This window comes from Taeniopygia guttata, chromosome 13 (genome assembly GCF_048771995.1).
Source record: "Taeniopygia guttata chromosome 13, bTaeGut7.mat, whole genome shotgun sequence".
Lineage (NCBI taxonomy): Eukaryota > Metazoa > Chordata > Aves > Passeriformes > Estrildidae > Taeniopygia > Taeniopygia guttata.
The window spans coordinates 10,289,841-10,311,224 of NC_133038.1; the positions used below are offsets into that span (position 1 = coordinate 10,289,841).

At 47.8% G+C, this 21,384-nt stretch overlaps 1 protein-coding gene across 3 annotated transcripts in view; it reads right to left on the reverse strand.

The window, feature by feature from the left end:
* NR3C1 (nuclear receptor subfamily 3 group C member 1) overlaps positions 1-21,384 on the reverse strand; it is a 60,575-nt gene that overhangs the window by 7,996 nt on the left and 31,195 nt on the right. For all 3 annotated transcript variants that reach the window (XM_002192952.7, XM_041718969.2, XM_072935401.1), the window contains exons 3-6: positions 16,872-17,035; positions 12,950-13,066; positions 7,862-8,140; positions 5,285-5,429 (exon numbers count right to left, since the gene is read on the reverse strand). In XM_002192952.7, coding sequence (XP_002192988.3) covers positions 5,285-5,429; positions 7,862-8,140; positions 12,950-13,066; positions 16,872-17,035 — 705 coding nt within the window. The remainder of the gene's footprint in view (positions 1-5,284; positions 5,430-7,861; positions 8,141-12,949; positions 13,067-16,871; positions 17,036-21,384) is intronic.

Sequence of the window (21,384 nt, forward strand, 5' to 3'; positions counted from 1 at the left end):
CCCCTGAGCCTGCCTTGGTGGCACAGGTAAACTGAGGTGGCACAGGTAACCCCCCCCCGAGGGCAGAGGAGCCCTGTGCCACCCTGAGTCCCAGTGTCTGCACAAAGGGAGCCTGCCTGCACCCGGGGCTCAGCAGCTAGCTCTGCTCTAGCAGCCCCAGCACCAACAGAAATCGAGTTCAGTCCGAGTTCCTCCAGCCTGGTGGTTCCCCTCATCTTCCCAGGGAAACACAATGGAGTGCCACACTACAGCTGGGATTTCTCTAATTCTTTCAATACCTTTGAGAAGTGCACCTAATTTAATGCAGATTTATATATTTAGGAGTATCTTCCTGTGACTTCTCAGCTTTCAAAGTGACTTTATACTTGCGCCTGTCTATGTTCCTGAAGCAATGACCAGCACTGCAATTAAACTTCATTATCTTTGTGCTGTAATAAGCTTGTTTCTAACCATAAATGGAAAGTCATGTTGACAAGCAAAGGCAAATCTTGGAATCAGAATAACAAACATTATGTTTCTGTATATTTTTTTTCCTATTTCAATGAAGCCTTGCATCAAGACAGGAACTGCTTTTATCTAATGCCTTATCTGACACAGCAATCTTGCTTATCTGTGCTCTTACAGATGGTTACTGTGAATATTGCAGAATTAGTTTTGAGTGGGAAATGAAGAACAGACTAATTCTGAAGTGTGTAAGACAGATTTATGATTTTCCATGGGTTTTCCTTTGTAGAGAAAAAGACAAGCAAAACAACTCCATGCAATGAGTACACAATCTCTCTGCAGTGATGCCAGCACTTCATTTTTTGTTAATAATGTGTCACCTTTCCTTGGTACCACCTATCCAGCATTATAATCTACACAGAGACAAAATGGGATCCCTGTGGCAGCTACGAGTAGATTTGGTTATGAAACAACAATTCCTCCAAAGTTGAGCACTTTTCCATTCTCCTCTCCTCAGCCCTTAAGGAGGATTATACAATTTTCTCTCACAATCACCCTGGGAAACCCTGAGTGGAAACAGGGAACATCCCCTTCTCAAGGTGCAAAAAACAGGGGGGATTCTGATGGCTTCTGGAAGGCAGAAACACAAACTACTGAAACTGTATTACAACAGAGCAAGCACAGGTGTAAAACCCCAGCATTTCCAAAGGCCAATTCCTCGCACATGGCACGGGGCCGTGTGTGGCACTGGGCCGTGTGTGGCACTGCCCACAGCTGCAGCTCCAGCTGTGGCACTGCCAGCCCAGCCCAGCCCAGCCCAGCCCAGCCCAGCCCAGCCCAGCCCAGCCTCTCTCAGGACTCCACCACAGGGAGCACCAGCACCAAGTGCACACGAGGTGATGCTGCATGGAACAGGAGTAGGGGCTGTGGGACATTTCTCAGGGCACTTGGCACAAAACCAGCTCTTGGCCAGGTGGCAAACACTGTCCCTGCCCCTCTGGGCCGTACCAAAGGGCAGCTCACGTATTTCAAATTGAGTAATTTAAACCCATTCTCTGCCAGGGCTCAGCAGTACCCCTCATGTAAAACTGTGCCCATTTCTGGGCAGAAGGTTAAAATGAACATTAGGAAAGGGGTCAGCCTGTCGTTTGTTTCTGCCTGCTGGGAATGCAGCCCCGTCCAGGAGGCTGAGGATGCAGACACAGCTTTTGGGCAGGGCCAAGGCTACACAAGCTGCATTTCCAGGAGCATGGGAGCAGCCACGGCCCCGTGCTCAGCCAGGCCCTGCCCCGTGCCCGCTGTCAGAGCACAGGGAGGCTGATGCACCAGCCTGTGCCAGCTGCTAGCGCTGGCACAGCTCTGGGAACAGCTCCCAGCCAGGCCCACCCTGGCCAGGGCACATCAGATGATCTCAGCTGGCATGGGGAGCTGTCCTGGGGACACAGAGGGGACAAGGGCAGGCTCAGGGCTCTGTCTGCTCAGGATGGAGCTGCCCTCCCTGCACGGGGCATTCAGCAGCCCCATGGCTCCGCTCACCCGCACAAAGCTCACCTTCACGGGGTGCTGCGCCCAGCTCCTGGCACAGGCACAGTGCTCGGGGAGGGCGGCACACACCTGCCTTCCCTGCTGCCCTGGCATCAGCAGGCTGCTCCAGCTGAGCCCTCCTCGTGCCCTCACACCCACTCTGCGCCCCAGCGCAGCCCTGGCAGGGCACAGGGATGGGCACGGGGATGGACACGGGCACAGGGATGGATGGGGATGGGCATTGGGATAAACACGGGGATGGACATGGGGACAGGGATGGATATGGGGATGGGCATTGGGATAAACATGGGGATGGACACGGGGATGGACACTGGGATGGGCAGGGAATGGACATGGGGATGGACACAGGGATAGGCACAGGGATGGAGAGGGAATGGACATGGGGATGCACACGGGGATGGGTATGGGGATGGACACTGGGATGGGCACAGGGACAAGGATGGACATGGGGATGGGCATTGGGATAAACATGGGGATGGACACGGGGATAGGCACAGGGATGGACAGGGAATGGACATGGGGATGGACACGGGGATAGGCACAGGGATGGACACTGGGATGGGCACGGGGATGTACAGGGAGATGGACATAGTGATGGGCACAGTAATGGGCACAAGGATGGGCATGGAGATGGGCACAGCAATGGACATGGGGATGGCATGCTGGCGAGGGAAGCACAGCAGGGTTTTTGCACTGCTCTGAGTTACCCAGCTCAGCAGAGCTGCACAGCACCAAACCCCAGCACACAAGGTGCTGCTCTTCTGAAAATCAGACAGCACCGACTCCACACAAGGAGCTACAAAAGAATGTTGGGGGAAAACTTCGGGGAAAAAGGGGACTGACAAAGCATGGCTCACAAACTGGCCTCACTGGTTGTTTTGCTGTGCACAGCCAGCAGCACAGCCACCCTGCACGGCACATGAGCTCAGCAGCAAACGCGTGACCTCGCTCCCCCAGCAGTGACGAGCACGGAACCAGAGACAGAATCCTGGGGCCCAGGACTTCCAGGAACTCCTGTCTCCAGCTGGACAGCAATTAAATGGCATCTGCTACTCGAAGAACACCGCTGTGCACTGTCACTGTGCTCACTGTAATTTTGGGCACCCTGTGACATACCCAGAGGACGAAAGCTGAGACAGAACCAGTGCCAGTTCCAGCAGGGCATGTTTTCAATCACAAACTGGGGAAACAGTTATACAATACTGCAAAATCACAGGTTTAAACCTTTCCAAGTACTAAATAATGGCCTAAAGCCTAAGATTTATTCAGCTGCCAAACTTTTCAACAGCTTGAATCAAGTTTCATGTGTATGTGTATAAAACCACGTATAATATATATAAAATTGCCAGCTAGGATAGACATACCTCCATAAAAAATAAATAAATTACAGGAGTACAGACATAAAAGTGGAATATTCAGTAAATATTAAATTCTTAGGAGAAGACTGAGCAAATGACTAATATGCCAGTTTAAATTGTAAGAAGAGAACTTGATCCTCTTTCCTACCACAGACTGTGAGCTACTGGATGTTGCTACTCCATGTAACAGCAGTAAATACACAGGAACACAATGGACAGGGCTGGCACAAGGATAAATGCATGAAGGACTGATGCTTGGGCAGAAACATGAGGCTAAAGAAAGTCTAATTAATCCCATAAAGAAATCAATCAATGACTGCAGCCATGTCCAACTGAACCACTGAGTCTTGGAGAGATGGAGTTTCCCTCTGTGAGGCTGAAGACACTGAACTGCACTCAGCATGAGGGGAAGTCCTGAATGCTCACAGGCAGAGTAAGTGGTTTGTAAACCCCGCGTAAAACCCCGAGAGAACAAGCCAGGAGTAGCTGCCCCTCTCTGCAGCCCTGGCACCCAAACCCAAGGGTGCTCCTTTTTCTCTGCCTGCCCACAGGGGCTCTCCTGCCTCCCTTGGTGTCTGTCAGGTTCCACCCCGAGGTGGCTCTGTTTTATTGAGGGATGGGACATAAAAAGTTACGAGCAGAGAGTTTTATGGAGAACCTGTAGCTCACTGGAAGGAGCTGCAGTGCTCTCAGTCAGCTCAGTGTTTTATTGAAAACAAATGTCACTCTGATCTACGATTCACCAAAGTGTATCTGGAAGGAATTTGGGAATTACTGTTTGATGTAACAGCATTACTCCTTCATTTCTGGGGGTTTTCAAGAGTTCCAACACCTAGCAGTGAAGCTCTATGGTTTTGACCCACTGATAAAACAGCAGGAGAGGAGACCTCTGACTTACAGCAAATTAGATGCTATTACACTTAGTGACAACATCAATTATTTCAAGTCCACCACATAGAAACTATTCTGCTCCAGGGACACATTCTTAGCACTTTAATAAACACAAGGACACAGATGAGCCCTCACCTGCCATCTCCTCCTCAGCCTTAAAAAAAAAAATTATTATGAAGCAATGATTACAGTTTATAAAAGCCCAGATAAATATTTACAATGAAAAAAAAAACAAGCAAGGGAATAAATAAACATGAACCATAAATCACTGAACCCAACAGAAAATGTACCAATTATCGTATTTTTTTAAAACACAGAAAATATTTGGGAGATCTTATTTTGAAGTGAAATAGGACCAAAATATTAAACTCTGCCAAAACAGGCTAAAAGTATTGCCTCAATATCAAAACCAGAAAAGAGACAGACGAATAAGATCCAATCCCCTCAACAATCTCAAATTGCCTCTTCTACAGCACAGAATTACTGCCCAACACAAAGCTGGAAAAATACAAGGAAAACTATGTGTGGTGCAAGAAAATATATATTCAAACATTCCACCAAATTCAACTCTGCCCAAAAGCTGACAACAAAGTTCAAATATACATCAGGCAGGCTGCTCCATCTTTAACCTTGTCTTTTCAGCCCTAATTTCATCAGATCAGACAGAAATGTTTCACTCTGGCAAACTCCTAGGGCCATATTGCCACTTTGATACACTAAACAGACAGAACATTATGCAATTTGCCAAACTTTTCTCTCCATCCCAGGCATATTTTTAGCTGTGACTGTGTTGGCTCTGATAAAATGAATGATTCTAGTGAATGGTGCAGGAACAGTCACAATATGGAATGTTAAAGCACAAACACCTCCCACAAAAACTTCTGGATATAAATACACTTAATATCTCAATTACCTTCCCTTTGACTTAGTGGAAATCGCTAAGCAAGCTGCTGGAGGGAAACCAGTGGGGAAGCAGAGGGGCTGTGGGGTGCCTGGGAGGATTCAGCAGCCCCGGACCCAGCCCAGCCCCGGCAGCCCCTACTCACTCGTTAATGATCAGGTCTGGAGCAAAGCACAGCAGGTTGCCGTTGGACTGCTTGTAGGATCTCCAGCCTAGAGCAAAAGCCATCAGGAACATCCAGGAGTACTGCAGAAGGGTCATTTGGTCATCCAGGTGCAAATTTCGGAAACCTGGAGAAACAAAAATTACAGGGGGATGGTGTCAGTTGCCAAAAAGCAACAAAAAAGTTGCATGGCTTGGAAAAGGAGCAGGGTTATGAGCAGCACAACTGCTGTGTTAGCAATGCACAGGTACTACAGGGAGTAAAAGAGATGTAATATTCTAAAAATCACAGTAGATATGTGTGTGGTTATCTGGAACTGATGGTCAGTCAGATACATCACAAAAGGCAACAATTATAGTTCACATACACTGTAATTCACTGGGCTGCCTTCCAAAAATAACAGGGTTCGCTCCTTTTCATGAGAGCAGTCTGCTAGACAATAAATGGTTTAATATCAAATGTTGTTCTTATCCAACGACAATTGCACACTGAACCCACAAAATAAATACTGCACTAGTTACCAGCATGAACTGCTTCTAATCTCTCATGCAGCATGAACAGAGCCAACTGAACAGGGAGGAAATGAGTAAAACCTGACAACTGGTCCCTCAAAGAGTCTGAAAATGCTACCAGCTTTGGATTTGCAGCACCAGCTCATATCAGATCCAGCCTACACTTACCAAGAAACCATCGTGCCATACGGAGCATTATTAGAGCCTGAATACAAGCTGATTTTATCTATTTTTATTAAGCATCTGACATCTAAAGAGCTCATAACATCTGAAGAGCTGCTTCCTGAAGCTGTGCCAACAGACAGAGCCAGTGGATGAACGTGCAACAAACTTGGTGGGTCCAAACACAGCCCCTGGCTTTGGAGCCACCAGCAGTGACCAGCTTCTGCCTCTAAATTGCAAAGAAGGGGTTTCAAAGTGATTCCAGTCTTTCTGGATCAAACCTTGAAATCTTTGCTCAAACCCTCCCCAAGAAAAGGTTACTCTGAAATCCCAGCTAAAGGGTTTGGCAAGGAATGCTGGCGTGCTGTCAGCATGGCTGATGGGCTACAACAGGAGCAGGATATACAAATTAAACACTCATGAGGAACCACCTCAGCAAACAAAAGAAAGGAGATAAAAATGATAAGAATAGTTGCTATTAATGTAGCTATTAAAGAGAAGATTGGCATTTTCATTGAGAGCATAAGCTCCAACCTGAAGAGTTTGGCTAATTACATTTGCTGAGCAGAAATGATGAACAGAGAACTGTTTTATAAAATGGAATCTAAATCTGGGAATACCAGATGGTCTCCCAAAAACCTGTCCCAGAAGGAAGTGTGTGCATGTGAGCCTCTCCTCAAGCAGACTGAGCTAATTCAGCACAAGTGCCCAGAGCAAAGAGCCCTGGCACAAAATGCCAGAATCACTGAGGTTGGAAAAGTCCCCCAAGATCACTGAGGCCACTGGTCCAACCTGCCCCACCTTGTCCACCAGACCCCACACAAACCTCTCCTGTCACATCTTTGCTGGACACAGATGTATTCGAGTTTTCCAGCCTTTCTTTCCCACTGTTAATTTACTTCCCCTGCTCAAAGAGACACAGTTATGACTCATAAATCTCATTATCAGGCTTTTTTCCTCTTTTTTTTTTTTTTTGGCAGACCTGTTCTGTGATGTTATTTTTGGGCAACCTATGCGTCATGGAGGTGTTTTTGCCAGGGATTTTGAGAACAGGTAGTGAACAGCACTGACAGGGGTGAGAGGGAGATAAACACTGGGCTTTGTTCTGTAGGAACAAACATCTTCAGCTCCCCTCGGCCCTGGCGTCTCCAAGACAGATGCCACATGCCACGTCCAAGGCTGAGATCTGACATCACTTCTGTGTCTCACTGTGTCTTTAGGTGGGAGCAGAACAGCACCAACCTCCCTCTCTGCCCAGGTAAGCATCAGTTTGAACAGAGCAGGAGGGAAAATAACACCTTGATTACCTCCCTGGAGCTGGGCAGTGAGCGGGAGTCGGGAAAGATCCACCCATGAATGCAGACCCTGAGCCAGCACAGTGAGGTTGGGCTCAGGAGCCAAGAGACCCTCATTGCTAAAAACAGTCAAAAAAGAATTGCTTAGTGCCCAGAGCAGTTGGGGCTGCCCCTGGATCCCTGGCAGTGCCCAGGGCCAGGCTGGACAGGGCTGGAGCACTGGGGCAGTGGGAGGTGTCCCTGCCATGGCAGGGGTGAGACTGGGTGGGCTCTGAGGTCCTTCCAACACAAACTATTCTGGGATTCTGTGAATCTGAGGTAAATCCACACAGAGGTAAAGACAGAGCTAACACAAAGAGTTCTCTGTAATACTTTTACAACAAATACCCATTTAAATAAGAATTTCAATGTTCAGTGGTCAAAGTGTTCGAGTAAAACGACCTAAAATGTTTGCGTCTGCAATTTTTTCTGCTTTTCCGCTCTGGCAGTACCTGAGCCACGAGGAAGCCCCGACACTACCAACGCTTGCTGTGCACACTTTGAAGGAACAAGGCAGACTGAGGTCCAGCACTGCCGTGTCCGTGCCTCACCTGGGATTGCCTTTGCCCACTTGACGGCAGCGACCACCTGGCGGCCGCCCAGCATGTTGAGCGTGGAGAGGATCCTCCAGCTGGAGTCGGGCAGGGAGCTGTCGTAGCCCGAGTAGAGCACCTCGGGCTCGATGACCTCCAGCAGGGACACCAGGGTGGGCGTCAGCTGCGGCAGCGAGGCGGGCACGATGCTCTTGCTGCCAGCTGCCTCCGGGGCCTCGCGCGCGCCCGCCGCGCCGCCCTGCTGCAGCCCCTTGATCTTCTTCTTCGTCTTGCGGGCTGCAAAGGGTGGGGAAGCCGCAGGTGAGGCTGGAAATGACCACACAGAGGTAAACAGGGCAGAGGGAACGCTGCTCTCATCCCCCCCCACAGCTGGGGCAGCCAAACCTGCACGGCGTCACTTTGCAAAGTCGGGAGTTTCACATTCATTCCAAGCAAGCTTCCAGTGAAAATAATACTTCATGTTTTAATAAAAGTCACATTTACGCCAGTGCTTCAAAATGCTCACTAATATCTGCAGGTACCTTACGAGGCTGACCCTAAACCACAAGGCTCAATCCCATCGCTGGAAATATCTGCAGGACTGCACACTTTAAAAGTTCCTTTAAATAGCAAACATAGAAACTAGGCAAAAGAAAGGAAAAAAAAAATATTTAATGGGTAAGAAGTTACTGGATCTCTCAAGCCAGGGAAAATGTTTTTTATTTTTTTAAATGCTGGGCAGGAGGAGCTTTTTCTCTTGCCAGCTCTCTTGCACATAAATCACTGCTGCGTAATTAAACCATAAAACTCATTGGCCAAATAAATAAAACATCACACAGAGATGTTAACTGTAAACTACAAAAAGCTGGAGCAAGGATTTTATTAGCATCTTGTCCCTAATGGAGTCTCCTGCTTGGCTCTGGCTCTCCCGGATGCAGGCGGCCACACGGACCTCGCTGCTCACGGAGCCCAAACCAGCCCAGCTCCTTCCCTGGCTGCTCAGTTAATTAATTGATTTCTGCTCTGCAACTTCCCAGATAAATCTGTAGCCCATAAAAGCATCACGTAATGTGGTGGTGCATTCCAGCTCCTCCTGAGCTGTTCAGAATCCCTGAGCACCCAAAAGGCACCAAGCCCGCAGCGCCAGCACACAGAACCCCTCCTGCACCCTCTGCCTCTGGCTGCAGCAGAGCCTTCGGAAATCAACTGCCAAAGACAAGGAATCCTCTACAGACCTTGGATAAACTGCACTTTCCCAGAGTTCTGTAGACTGGCCACATGTGCCAAGCCTGCCATGAGGGAATAGCAAGAGTTGTTTCCTTGGAGCAAAGAGCTTCTTGTTATTCTTGTCTCAATTTTGAAATGGCTGCTTCAAAATCCTTTCATATTCTGACATTTTTTTGCCCCATTATCCGTGTTCTGAAGAACAAATGAGCTGCTTTGACTTAAATTTAGAAGCACATGCCTTCAAGCTTCCTGCAGACACCTGGATGGAGTATTTCCAGCCCAGAGAGCCTGATAAAATTATAATCAAAATAAACAGATCTGATAAGACAAATTATTATGCAAGAATTTTTATTAGGCTGTTACCAGTCCTGAATTTGATATATAGCTGTACCTCACAAAAAAAAAAAAAAAAAAGAAGAAAGTTGAGATAATGTATTTTTTTGCAATTAATTTGCAAATAATAAAAAAGACCACTAATTTAAAGCCAGCTCCTCAGGGCTCGTTACAGGAGATAACCTCCACAGATAAACTCAGCATGGAGAAAAAAGCATCCAAGATTTTCTGTTCAAAACAAACAAAACCCCCAAGCCCCAGCCTCCTGCAGTCTGGCATCCACTGGGCTGCAGAGCCTTCCTCCTCCCTGCCCGGGGCAGATGGCAGAGCACCTGAGCCAGGTGGGTGTGGGACCTGCCACCACCCCCACGGCCACCAGGCACTGCCCTCCTCAACTGGCAACCAGAACCAGCCCGCTGCAGCCAGAGCAGGGCAAAGAATTAGAAAAAATAAAGATTCCTCAAAAAAATTGAAATAAATTCCAAGTGAAGACTGCAGAAAAAACCTAATTAATTGCCAAGTTTAACTGTAAAATGTGGCATGAAAAGCCAAAAAAATGATGAGACTTTTTTTTACAGGCATAAAACCTAACAATAAATCTTTTCTTCCAGCACATCACAAAGAGAGAGGGTGCCAAGGAACACCAATTAACAGCGGGAGCGGAAATGAGAACTCAAGGAAATAAAGGCTGGAGTACAAAATATCATCATTGTGCTGTGTAAATCTCTGGTACCTGCAGCTTGATAGTTTGATGTTTTTCCAGTCCCCTACACCCTCAAAAATATGCACTAGAAAAAAGAAAGTTCCAGAAAAGGATGATGCACAGGGCCAAAACGATGACTGATGGACTTGAGGTCTTTTCCAACCTTAATGATTTTGTGGTAAAAAAGACTAATAGAAAATTATCATGGGACTACAAAGAGCCACTTTTAACTCAGGACAAGAATGGGTCAATTAAAATACTGCATGATAGAATGAATGAATGAATTAATTAATTTAAAAATAAATCCGTTTTCTACCCAATGCCTAACAGGGAAATCCACTGTAGGTAGCAGAAACTGAGAAATACCCAAAACAGGAAAGGCTCCTGGAAAAAGTCCAGCAGGAAGTCAGGTGAGTGCAAGGGGCCCAAGGACTGATGGGCTGGACACTGGGATCTCTTCTGACCATTCACTGGTCTGCTACAACCATTGTTCATGCCCTGAGGATGCAGCTGGGGACTTCTCAAAAAGAATTTGCTGTCTAAAAAACATGCAAATTTAATTCTCTTTTGAACAACAGTCATTCCTGAACTGCGACCCTAAATAAACAAGATAAACTGGATTTTATCCTGTTCTGCACTTTTTGCTGCCTCCCAGTTTGCTTTTCTGCATGACCACTTCTCCATCTGTTCAGATCTGTCCCCAAAATCCTTGTTTTCAGGGTGTTTTTCACCCTTTCACACTACTCTGGGCTCTTCCATTTTGTACTCCTGAGTTTCTAGATTTCTCTTCCCTCTCAGCCGTAAAAGCTTCCCTCTCCCCACCTTCTCCTACAACTTACATAACAAAATCCACCCTCCAAAACCTCCCTATTCCCCAGGAATCTCTGTGCCAAAATTCAGACAAACTAGGCTGGAAGGGCCGCAGGCTCCACGTGGGGAAGTGACAGGAGCCCGGCGCCCTCGCCCTGCGTTTCACCAGCCTGGTGGTCACTGCAGCAGATCCCAGACCTGCCCAGCGCTCAGGGCTGGGCTGCACCGGCCTGGTGGTCACTGCAGCAGCTCCCAGACCTGCCCTGCACCAGCCTGGTGGTCACTGCAGCATCTCCCAGACCTGCCCAGCCCAGAGCTCTCCCCAATATCCTGATCCCACGTCCCAGAGCCACAGACAGCAACGCTGGTGTCTGCTGGAAGCGATGTGGGAGGGAAAAGCTCACAATGGGACTGTTAAACCTGGGTGTTAGAGAACTATTCCTTACTATGAGAACACTTGTCCACAAAGATAAATACATGATTATCACAGATGTACTTTGAGAACAACTTTGAAGAGAAAAAACCAGAAATCAACCTTAACCAAAATGCATTCTTTCCCACCTCAAAACCAAACCTGTGGGGTCTGGCATTATTTAAGCCTCCCTTAGGCTCTGCTGTTACGTGTCCTTGCTCCCAGCCACACTGGCAGGGCAGTGACCCATCCCCACGGACACCAGCAGAGGCAGGAGGCCTGTCCTGCTCTGACCTCTGAAGGATGAGCTCCAGCCCACTGGGAGTGTCAAAAACCCAAATCCAGCTCCTGGGGGACACTGACCATGCATGGCCTTTAGGGATTGATTTCAGAACTCACTACTGCAGGCTTTGGCTGTAGCCTCCCCATCTGCACACAGATGATGATGACCACAGCCCAACAAAGGGAGCAGCAGCCTCCCCTGAGGAGGGGATGTGCCTGGAAGGGCAGCTCCAGTGCCCTGCAGCCCAGGAGAGGTGGTGCTGTGCCCTCCCGAGGGAGGCTGGCAGCAGAAGAGGAAGGATGTGCTAACACAGACACCAGTCTGTGCCTCACTGATCTCTTTAACTTATCACACCTCACCAAGGATGTTAGCACTGACTGAAATGAAATTCTGTTCATCCTCGGAGCTGACAAATACATCTTCGACATTTTTATTTTATCTGACAATTTTGATTATACACGTACCACCAGGATAACTGCACTAGTAAGTGCTGCGTTAATCTCTGCTGCTCAGGGAAAAACAGCAAACATAAAATGAAGCTGACACTAATAAAAGTGTTTTATGCCATTTTACAACTGCTGATAAATCTCTGGTTGATATGGTCTTCAGATTCTCAGGAGTCATTCAGGACTCAGCAAAGAATCATGTAGTGGTATGTTTAATTTAACCAACATTTTCTAGAGAAATTTTGACAGGTATTTAAGAAGTATCCACAGCACGAACAAAAGTACTTTAATTTTCCTTAGCTAGAAGATGTAATCCCCATTCCCATCCCTGTCCTCCATGGCCTGTGGCAGATCACTCAGACAGCACACCCTCCTACAGGTGTTCCACTCCCTCCAGGTTCTTTCCAAGAGTTCTGCTGTGCCACACTCCATGAAAAAGCCGTGAGATGGATGTGCTGAGAGGAAGGAAGAACAGCCCCTGTCTGTGTGCATTACTCACTGCTGAACACACAGAGCCAGCAAGTCAGCCCAGACAGGAGAAGCTGCAGCACCAACCCCGCTGTGTCTCCTTACGATGCCCACAGAATGCAGCGCAGACTGAAGTTGCCCTGGCATTGCCCCAGCACTGCCTGGCAGTTACCTCCAGCATTGCCCCAGTGTTGCCCTGGCATTGCCCTGGCAGTTACCCCGGCATTGCCCCAGCATTACCCCAGCGTTACCCCAGCGTTACCCCAGCGTTACCCCAGCGTTACCCCAGCAGTTACCCCAGCAGTTACCCCAGCAGTTACCCCAGCAGTTACCCCAGCAGTTACCCCAGCAGTTACCCCAGCATTACCCCAGCAGTTGCCCCAGCACTGCCCTGGCAGTTACCCCGGCACTGCCCCGGCGTTACCTTCCAGGTTCATGCCCGCCTGCAGACACTTGCGGTAGCGGCAGGCGGGGCAGTTCTTCCTGCGGATCTTGTCGATGATGCAGTCGTTCCTGCCGGCACACAGGTAGTTGTGCTGCCCTGGCACAAACACAGACAGACAAACGTCAGCTCCTTCCCCCAGCCCCAGCAGAACCACAGCAAACCTCCCTCGCTGCCCTGCGTGCCTTGCAGGAACAGCAGTGCTCACCTGGCTTCACCAACCCCAACCCATCTCTCATGTTTACATCTCAAAGCCAATACATTTAGGTGAAAATATTATTTTCTATTTGTTAACACCAGGCAACTTCTGTTTTTAAAACTATTTCCCCTTGCATTTACCAAAACTGTTTCCTACAGCAGGTTTCCCATTTCCCTAAATAGTTTGACATGAACATAAATAATGTGCACAAACATGTTCTGAGAAAACACTTGTAAACATTTCTACAGAGCACAGACACAGCTTCATCAGCTGGACAGTCATGAAACTTTCCTGCAACTTACAGCCTGACCTGGACACACCAAATTCTCTGACATTTTTATGGATCTGCAGATTCAGAACATAACTGGCCCTGAAAACATGACAATTTTAAGTACATAAATTAAAATAACTGTATTTCTTAGCTGTTTAGAGGAGGGCAACAGAAGTATCTATTCTTAATGATATGAGTTATGTGAATGAATGCCTGAATGTAACTTATTTATGGAAGGGTATTACCAAAGAAAAGATCCTTCTCCCAGACAGAGGTCAAGGACCATGTTTTTCCAGAGGGCAGAAAGCTGCAGCCTGGGCTTTTACTCTGTATTGCTAAGCACTGACAGTACAATATAGTGAGAAACAAACAGATTTTCCAAATACTGAGTTATTAACAACAGAGTCCAAGAGTTTTCTCACAGGAAAACAGTTTGGAGAAGGAATTTCTTACAAGTCAGCTGTGAAGATTATGGGCGTGCAGAGTTCATTCCTATGGCTTTGGCCAAACTTCTCCTGTGAAGCGTCTCAAGCTGATATTCCAAGGCATGTCTCTGAATGACCCCCCCACCTCTTCCACTCAGGGAAGAGAAGCCTTCCTGACCCTTGTGCCAGCTTTGTGTTAATTCAGACAACAGACCCTCCACTCCCCGTTCTGGCTGCCATTAGTGCCCTGGCACACAGAAACACGCAGGGAACATGAACTGATGCCCACGTGCCAGCACTGCAGCAGAGCAGAGACAACAGCTCCACGTCCCTCTGTGCTGTTTGACCAGACCACAGTTCCACCCTCAATACAGGCACTTCAGGTGAGGCTGCTCCTGAGCTGCTCCATTCCATTCCTAACCAAGAGCTTCCTCTCCACAAATGCTTTGTTTCTTGTATCTACTGCTCACCTATTCCGGCCTTTTCTAGGACCAAGCTACACTATTTCTTTGTATTGCATCACAGCAAAGCCTCTTGTCCCACGACCATTCTGGGGAGAATGAAGGGAAGCTGGTGCTCCATGCCTGCTCGGGGACGTGCCAGCGGCCAAAGGAACACGCTGCAGTTCTCCATGCTGCTCAAACCCAGGCACTCCACAAACACTCTGCTAAAAGCCAGGAGTGAGCCAGTGCAGCAGTTTCCAGGGGCTCTGGGGCACACAGGGGCATTTTTCAGAGCTGGCCAACCCCATCCCTATCCCCATGCTGCCCACAGCCCTGCTGGCACCAGGGCTCTGATGCACTGCAGCACCAACAGCTCTGTGCCCGTTTCAGCACAGCAGCCCAGAAAAAGGTTGGGAAGTGCAGACAAAGGACTTTGGAAGATGGAATGGAAAGTGCTGACGAACAAGGCTGATCTGGAGCAGAGCAGGAGGGCGAGGTGCTGGGGAGCCTGCAGGGAGGGAGGGAGGAGTGAGGAGCTGTGAGGAGCTGGGGAGGATCCAGGTTGGGACACTGGGTGAAGGGCTGGGAGCTGAGCTGGGCTGGGGCTGGAGAAACTCAGTCATGAGGGCTCTGGGCTCTGAAACACCACGAAATCAGAACTAGAAAATGCTCTCTCTGGCCAGGCTGGGCTCCTGAAGAAAGACCTGTCTGCCTGATGAACTGCACATAAATCGATTGCTGCTGTCCCACCTTCACCCATCCTCTTACCCTCTGGTTCAACGTTTTGCTGAAAAAATGCACCTTATATTGGCTTCCTAGACACTGACACTTCCAGTTTCTGTGACAGAAATAGTCACAGTACACAGGCCTGGAGGCAAAGGTGGAAAAAAGGGCTTCGGCTAAAGGCCGGATAATGAGTGTGCAGAGTCAGCTTGATCTGAGCACTAACAGGTGCCTGGCAGCCACTAATAAAAAGGATATTGCAGAGACAAATTCTTTTTACATGTGTTCCTAATAAGAAAAATGCCTCTAAAAGATAAAACCAAACTACTTGTTCCTCAAAGTGCGGACTAGGACTAACAGATCCTGGAAGCAGCCCTGCAAACACCCATGTCATCAAACGGAAGGGTTTAGAGTGCTCAGTCCTTGGTGCTGCAGTGATCGAACAAAGGCTCGACTTCATGAACTTGGAGGTCTTCTCCAACCTCAGTGATCCTGGGATTCTGTGAAAAGTGGGATAATTTGTGGCACAGTCAAAATGGAAGCAGAGCTGAGCCTCGAGGAACTGATTGTCACAAGCCTGCTTACGTTTTTAATATCAAGACAGCTGATTTATGGTGTGCCAAACCCCAAAGGAATCACTGGGGTGATTCCTTCCAGTATCAATACTTTTGTGATTTATTTAAGCTTGAAAAAGGCAAACCCATGGCTATGGCATATGTCCAGCTGCCTTATAAATTGTCTTCTGAGGGATCTCTGGTGACCATGTTTTAATCAAAGGTACAGATGATTATTTGCTTTGCACTCGAGCTCATACTGCCTTGTTATACTTCAGCTGCCACAGCCAGCACACCTTTGTGACCAGCAGAAACCATGACAGGAGCTTGACTTTCCTGATCCCTCTGAGGGGCTCTGCCCTTCCATGGAGCTCCCCATGGTGAGCCAGGAACTGGGGAAGTGCTGCCTCTGAGCACTGAATGGTGGCTTGTCTCTGTCCAACAGCCGCCCCTCTCCTCCAGTGACCCCAGCTTGCACAAATGTCAGCAGGAAGAGCCTGGTCCAGCGAGGGCTGCACGAGGAAGGCACAAGACAGGAAACCCCGAGGGCCAGAACTAAGAATGATGCTCTTCAGACCCAAGGAATCACCATCTTCTCAGAAACACTAGGAATATGCTCCAGTTTTTCTGCATGTGATACCGAAGCACAGTCAGATCTTGAGGTACAACCGAGTCCCTTACAAATGGCTACTGACGCACCCAAAAATCACACAGCCCTTATTCATGTTAGTTTTCCATCATCTCTATTTTCCAGAATGATTTTCTCTAATCACAACTAGACAGAAATCTCAGTGATCCAATCCCACACACGTCCCTGGTACCCAGTGTCCCTGCAAATAACATCCAGGGACATGGATGTAATTCAACCAACTTTGTTTACAGGAAAACTACAATAACCTCACACACAACAGATTTACCAAGTTCTATGTAAGTTTTCTAGACAAACCAACTAATCTTAAATTGAAAAATCACAAACTTTAGAGATCTATTGCACACAGACAAATATCCGTATAAAAATGGGACAAATAAACAAAAACAACGGTGAAAGAAAATGAAAGAGACAAAAGCCAAAACAACAATAAATTCTTTTACACAGAGTGAATGAGAGCATTTTACCAATGTGAATGGAATCTGTGCTTTGAATAATGCACCATTATCAATGTGATTTACTATGACAAGATCAGTGATCTAATGGATGGGATGTTCAGTAGGATTCTGGCAAAACCATGGATTTGAAAACGGATGATGTGCATATCTATAAGCAGCAAACTCATCCAAGCAGGTCCTACCTTCCACTGCCCTTTTGAAGAACACTTTGCAGCTGCCACATGTCAGGACACCATAGTGGCACCCGGAGGCCTCGTCGGAGCACACCAGGCAGAGCTTGGGAGGTGGTCCCGTAGTTGTTGAGGTTGTGGATGGAGAAGAGCTTACATCTGACCTCATTCCAGGGCTGAAACAGAGCAGAAAAATACCTTTAATTGGGACAGAGGCGAGCACAGGGCTCGTACCTGCCAGAACAGCTGGTCCCCACCCTCGCTGGGCCAGTTCTGCACACAGAGCACACCAGAAACAGTTAAACAAGGACTTCTGTAAAACCCCACTAATGCTATATGGATTTTTCACAGCCTATTTGGCTGCATCAAGATTCCTTCCCTTACACGTTTCTGAAGCCAAGTTTCTTGCACAATTATCCCAGCCTTTAAAATTGACTCTTTAAACACGCTCTTACTCCATATTGTTTCCATTACTGCCACATTCCCTGCAGTCTGCACAAGGGCTCCCTTCCCAGCACCACCAAAGGCTTTTCTTCTGGGATGCTGTTATGCAAGAAGCTGTGCAAATTGGGCCATATAGCAACAAATATTCACAGTAACAAGTGATCCTTTCACCCCAGCAGTTTAGGAGAAGAGCGAGAAATATTCCTCATTTCAGGATCTGGATGTAAACACGCAGCCCAGCTACAAATGGTTTGTTAAGGAAAAAACCCAAATCCCTCTTAGAACAACAAGCAATCTATCCTAATCACCTTGGAGCTGCTCCTAGTCCTCAGGGCTGACCCAGCAGCGCTGGGCCAGAGCTCAGGGGCTGATCGTATAGAGCTTCATGGCACTCTTACAGAACAACCGTGATCTTATAGACCAACCGTGACCCTAGAGACCAACCATGATCTATCTTACAGACCAACCATGATCTTATAGACCAACCATGATCTTAGAGACCAACCATGATCGATCTTACAGACCAACCATGACCTCCCAGACCAACCATGACCTCCCAGACCACCCAGGCACTGCCTCACAGCCCTGGAAAGGCCCAGCTCTTGAGTTCCTCCACCTCCACATGAGGAAGAACCTCCTTCCATGGAGGGTGGCAGAGACTGGAGCAGCTGCCCAGCAGGTCATGGATTGTCCCTCTCTGGACACATCCCAAAGCCACCTGGACACGTTCCTGTGTCCCCTGCTCCGGGTGAGGCCTTGGCAGGAGGTAGGACTGGACGATCTCCAGAGGTCCCTTCCAACCTCAGCTATTCTGTGATTTCCAACTACGTCTGAAACTCCTAAAACAAGATTTCTATACTGCCTGCTTCACTTGAAACTGATTTTCACAGAAAATCCTGTTCACCAGGGTTCCAGCCATTCTCCAGATGAAGCTAGAAAAATGACACTTTTATTTAAGGTTTTGGTGCCTCTCCTTGGAAGCTCTCCAGACCATCCACGTTCCCTGATGTGGGCTTAGCATTTGTATGTGGGATGGCTTTTGCATGGAAAATTCCTTTTCCCCTCCTCAAGGAAGTCTGACCAGATTTGGTCACACATTTAAAAAAACCCACAGCTCCAACACGCTCACGCAAACCCTAAAATTCCATCCCAAATTAAACATTCCAACACCTGGGAGCTCTGCTTTTGCACAGGTCCATATGTCCCATCCCTAGAGTGCAGCTGAGAAACGTCCCATCAGCGAGCCAAAGGACTTTGCCGTTGTGTTTGCCCTTTCCTAAAGGGATTGAGGCAATCAAAAGACAAGGAACAGGATCCTCCCACTCAAACACACAGGGATCAAAGTCAAACCACAATAAATGTGTCAATGAAGTTCTCACTTAGACAGAAATGGAACCAGAAGGCAGAGAGAAGTGATAATTACTTGCATTAGGGGGAAAAATGAGACAGCACAGGCAGGCAAAGAGCTAAGGGATGTGGAGACCCCCTAAAAGCAGTGTCTGAGCTGGGGAGAAGCTGAGCTGTGTCTCAGAGCAGAGAGGGCTGGGGCAGAAGAGAAAACACCACACAGGAACACAGCAACAGCTTCAGCGTGCTGCAAGAGCAGTGGGAAGAGCAGAGCAGAGACAGAGCAGAACAAGGGTGGTGCAAAGCCCTCAGCAGGAAAGGCTGGCAGCAGGAATGGAAGAGAATGAGTCAAACTGGAGGAAAAAGGGAAGAAAAAGGCCCCTCTTTTCCCAAAGGGAAGAATGCTTCTTTCCAGAACTTGGAAAAGAACTCAAATCTGTCACATCGGTGCTCTGCGTTGAGAAGCATCCGTGGAATGCTCAACACATCTCGTCCGTGGCTGTGCCACGAGGCTGCCAGCCCCCACAGCGCGTCTGTCAGCGGAGCAGTGCTCACCGAGGGACGGCATCGCTGCCCAGCAGCCATGGCACGGCTCCCCTGGCTTCTCCTGGCAGCAGTCTTCTCTTAAAGAGAGCTCTGACAAAGCCCTGTGGCTGCACAGGGAGCCCTCAGCACCTCAGAGCAGGATCCAAGGCAGCCCCAGCACCCCATGTCTGCAGGAACACGCACCTTTAGGGGCTCACCTGCCCTGTGCCCAGCAGGCTGCCTGCCCCAGGGGCACACAGCCCTAGGAGCAGTGGGCAAGGATGGAGGGGCACCGAAGCGCCCGGCTGCAGCAGCTGGGAGAGGATTCACATCCCTTCCTGCTGGGCTGGCTCTGGCTCTGCTGCTCCGTGGAAATCTCACAGGGAGCCCAGAGAGCAGAGGGGAACCTCCGGCTTGAGAGCTGCCCCTGGTTCTTTGCTCTCTCGCAGCTTTCCTGTCCGACCTCAAAGCTTTGCTTCCTTTCATGTGATACACACATTACTTTCTTCTTTCATTTTTTTTCTTCTCTTCCCAGCTTATTGATACATTTGGAAAAAAGAAATTTATTTCTCTACTTTTAGACTATCACATGCAAAAAAAAAGCCAAATAAAAAACCCAACACTTACCTCAAATCCAAGCAATACCCCTTCTACAAGCAACAGTCACTGTCTGGCTACTCTAAGATGCCTTATTTTCTCTAAAAGTTTAGGCCCAATAGCTCCTTTTCTAAGACTAAATATCTCAGATTAAACAATGAACTACAGGCTAGAAGCTATGAGTTTAAATAAGGAATATATAACTTGAGAACTTCATTAAATTATTAAAAAGATGGTATAGTTTTGAAGACAGCTAATTTTGATACAAAAATAAAACTCTTTATAACTCTCAAATTTCTGACAAAAGCATTTTTAAGGAAACATTCATCAGCTGTCAGGGAAACCATGACAGCGCCAAACATATTCCACTGAAACTTTTCAGTCACCTTTAATTTTTAAACAGGGCTCATTTTCTGTACCAGCACCACAGAAAATGTAATATGAGAAAGAAAACAGATGATATGACTTCTAAAACTAAAAATAAATGATTACATTGATTAATACAGCAGTAGCCAGCAATCTAATCCGGGCTGCAGGCATATCTTCCCAGCCTGGCTGTATCAGATAAGGGCAATATTTACTAACCGTGTGGAGAGCTGCCAGACAGCCCCGCTTGCAGCACTCCGGCAGCAGCCACAGCTAACCAGGCTGACATTCAACATAAATCTCTCACCTATAAAGCTATACACAGTAAAAGGCAAATGACCACTTCCTAAGGAAGAGGTAAGGCAGAGAAATTACACTCTGAGATAATATAATAATGGAATACCTTTCAGTATTTACAGAAACTGCTTTCAAGTCAACAAAATCCTAATAAACTGAGTCTTATCTAGATAAAAGAAAAATCAAGCAGCATAGATGAGAGAAGGAAAACCATCCCAATATTCAGAATTCCAAATCGGTAAAAAGTTTGATTAAATTTAATTTTGGGAGGCAAGGTATTTGTAAGGGGTACTAAACTTAGTACATTCCCATGTACTTTTCAGAAATTATACATAATCTGATTTTATTTCTTTGTATAGATGCGTTTATCATTGCCAGTCAATGGAACAAAAGGGGGCAAAATGGGAAACCTTAATGAAGGGGGTGAAACAGGCAATTTTAATGAAGCGGGCAAAATTGAGCGGCTTAACGAAGCAAGGAGCTCTGCAGAAATGAAGGTGTTTAACTAAAGCCAGGCAGGGTTAATCATTAGCAGAGACTTCTACCCCGGCTCAAGGGTCGCCCGCAGCACCGCCGGGTGTGGCAACGGGGCTGGGCAGCGCTGCTGAGCCGGGGTCTGCTGGGGTGGTACAGCCACGGCCTGGGCAGCAGGACACGCGGACAGGGGTACACTGACATGGACACACGGACACACGGACAGGGGTACACTGACATGGACACACGGACAGGGGTACACTGACATGGACACGGACACACGGACAGGGGTACACTGACATGGACACACGGACACACGGACAGGGGTACACTGACATGGACACACGGACAGGGATACACTGACATGGACACGGGGACACGGATACACTGACATGGACAGGGACACACGGACAGAGGTACACTGACATGGACACACAGACAGGGGTACACTGACATGGACACGGGGACACGGACA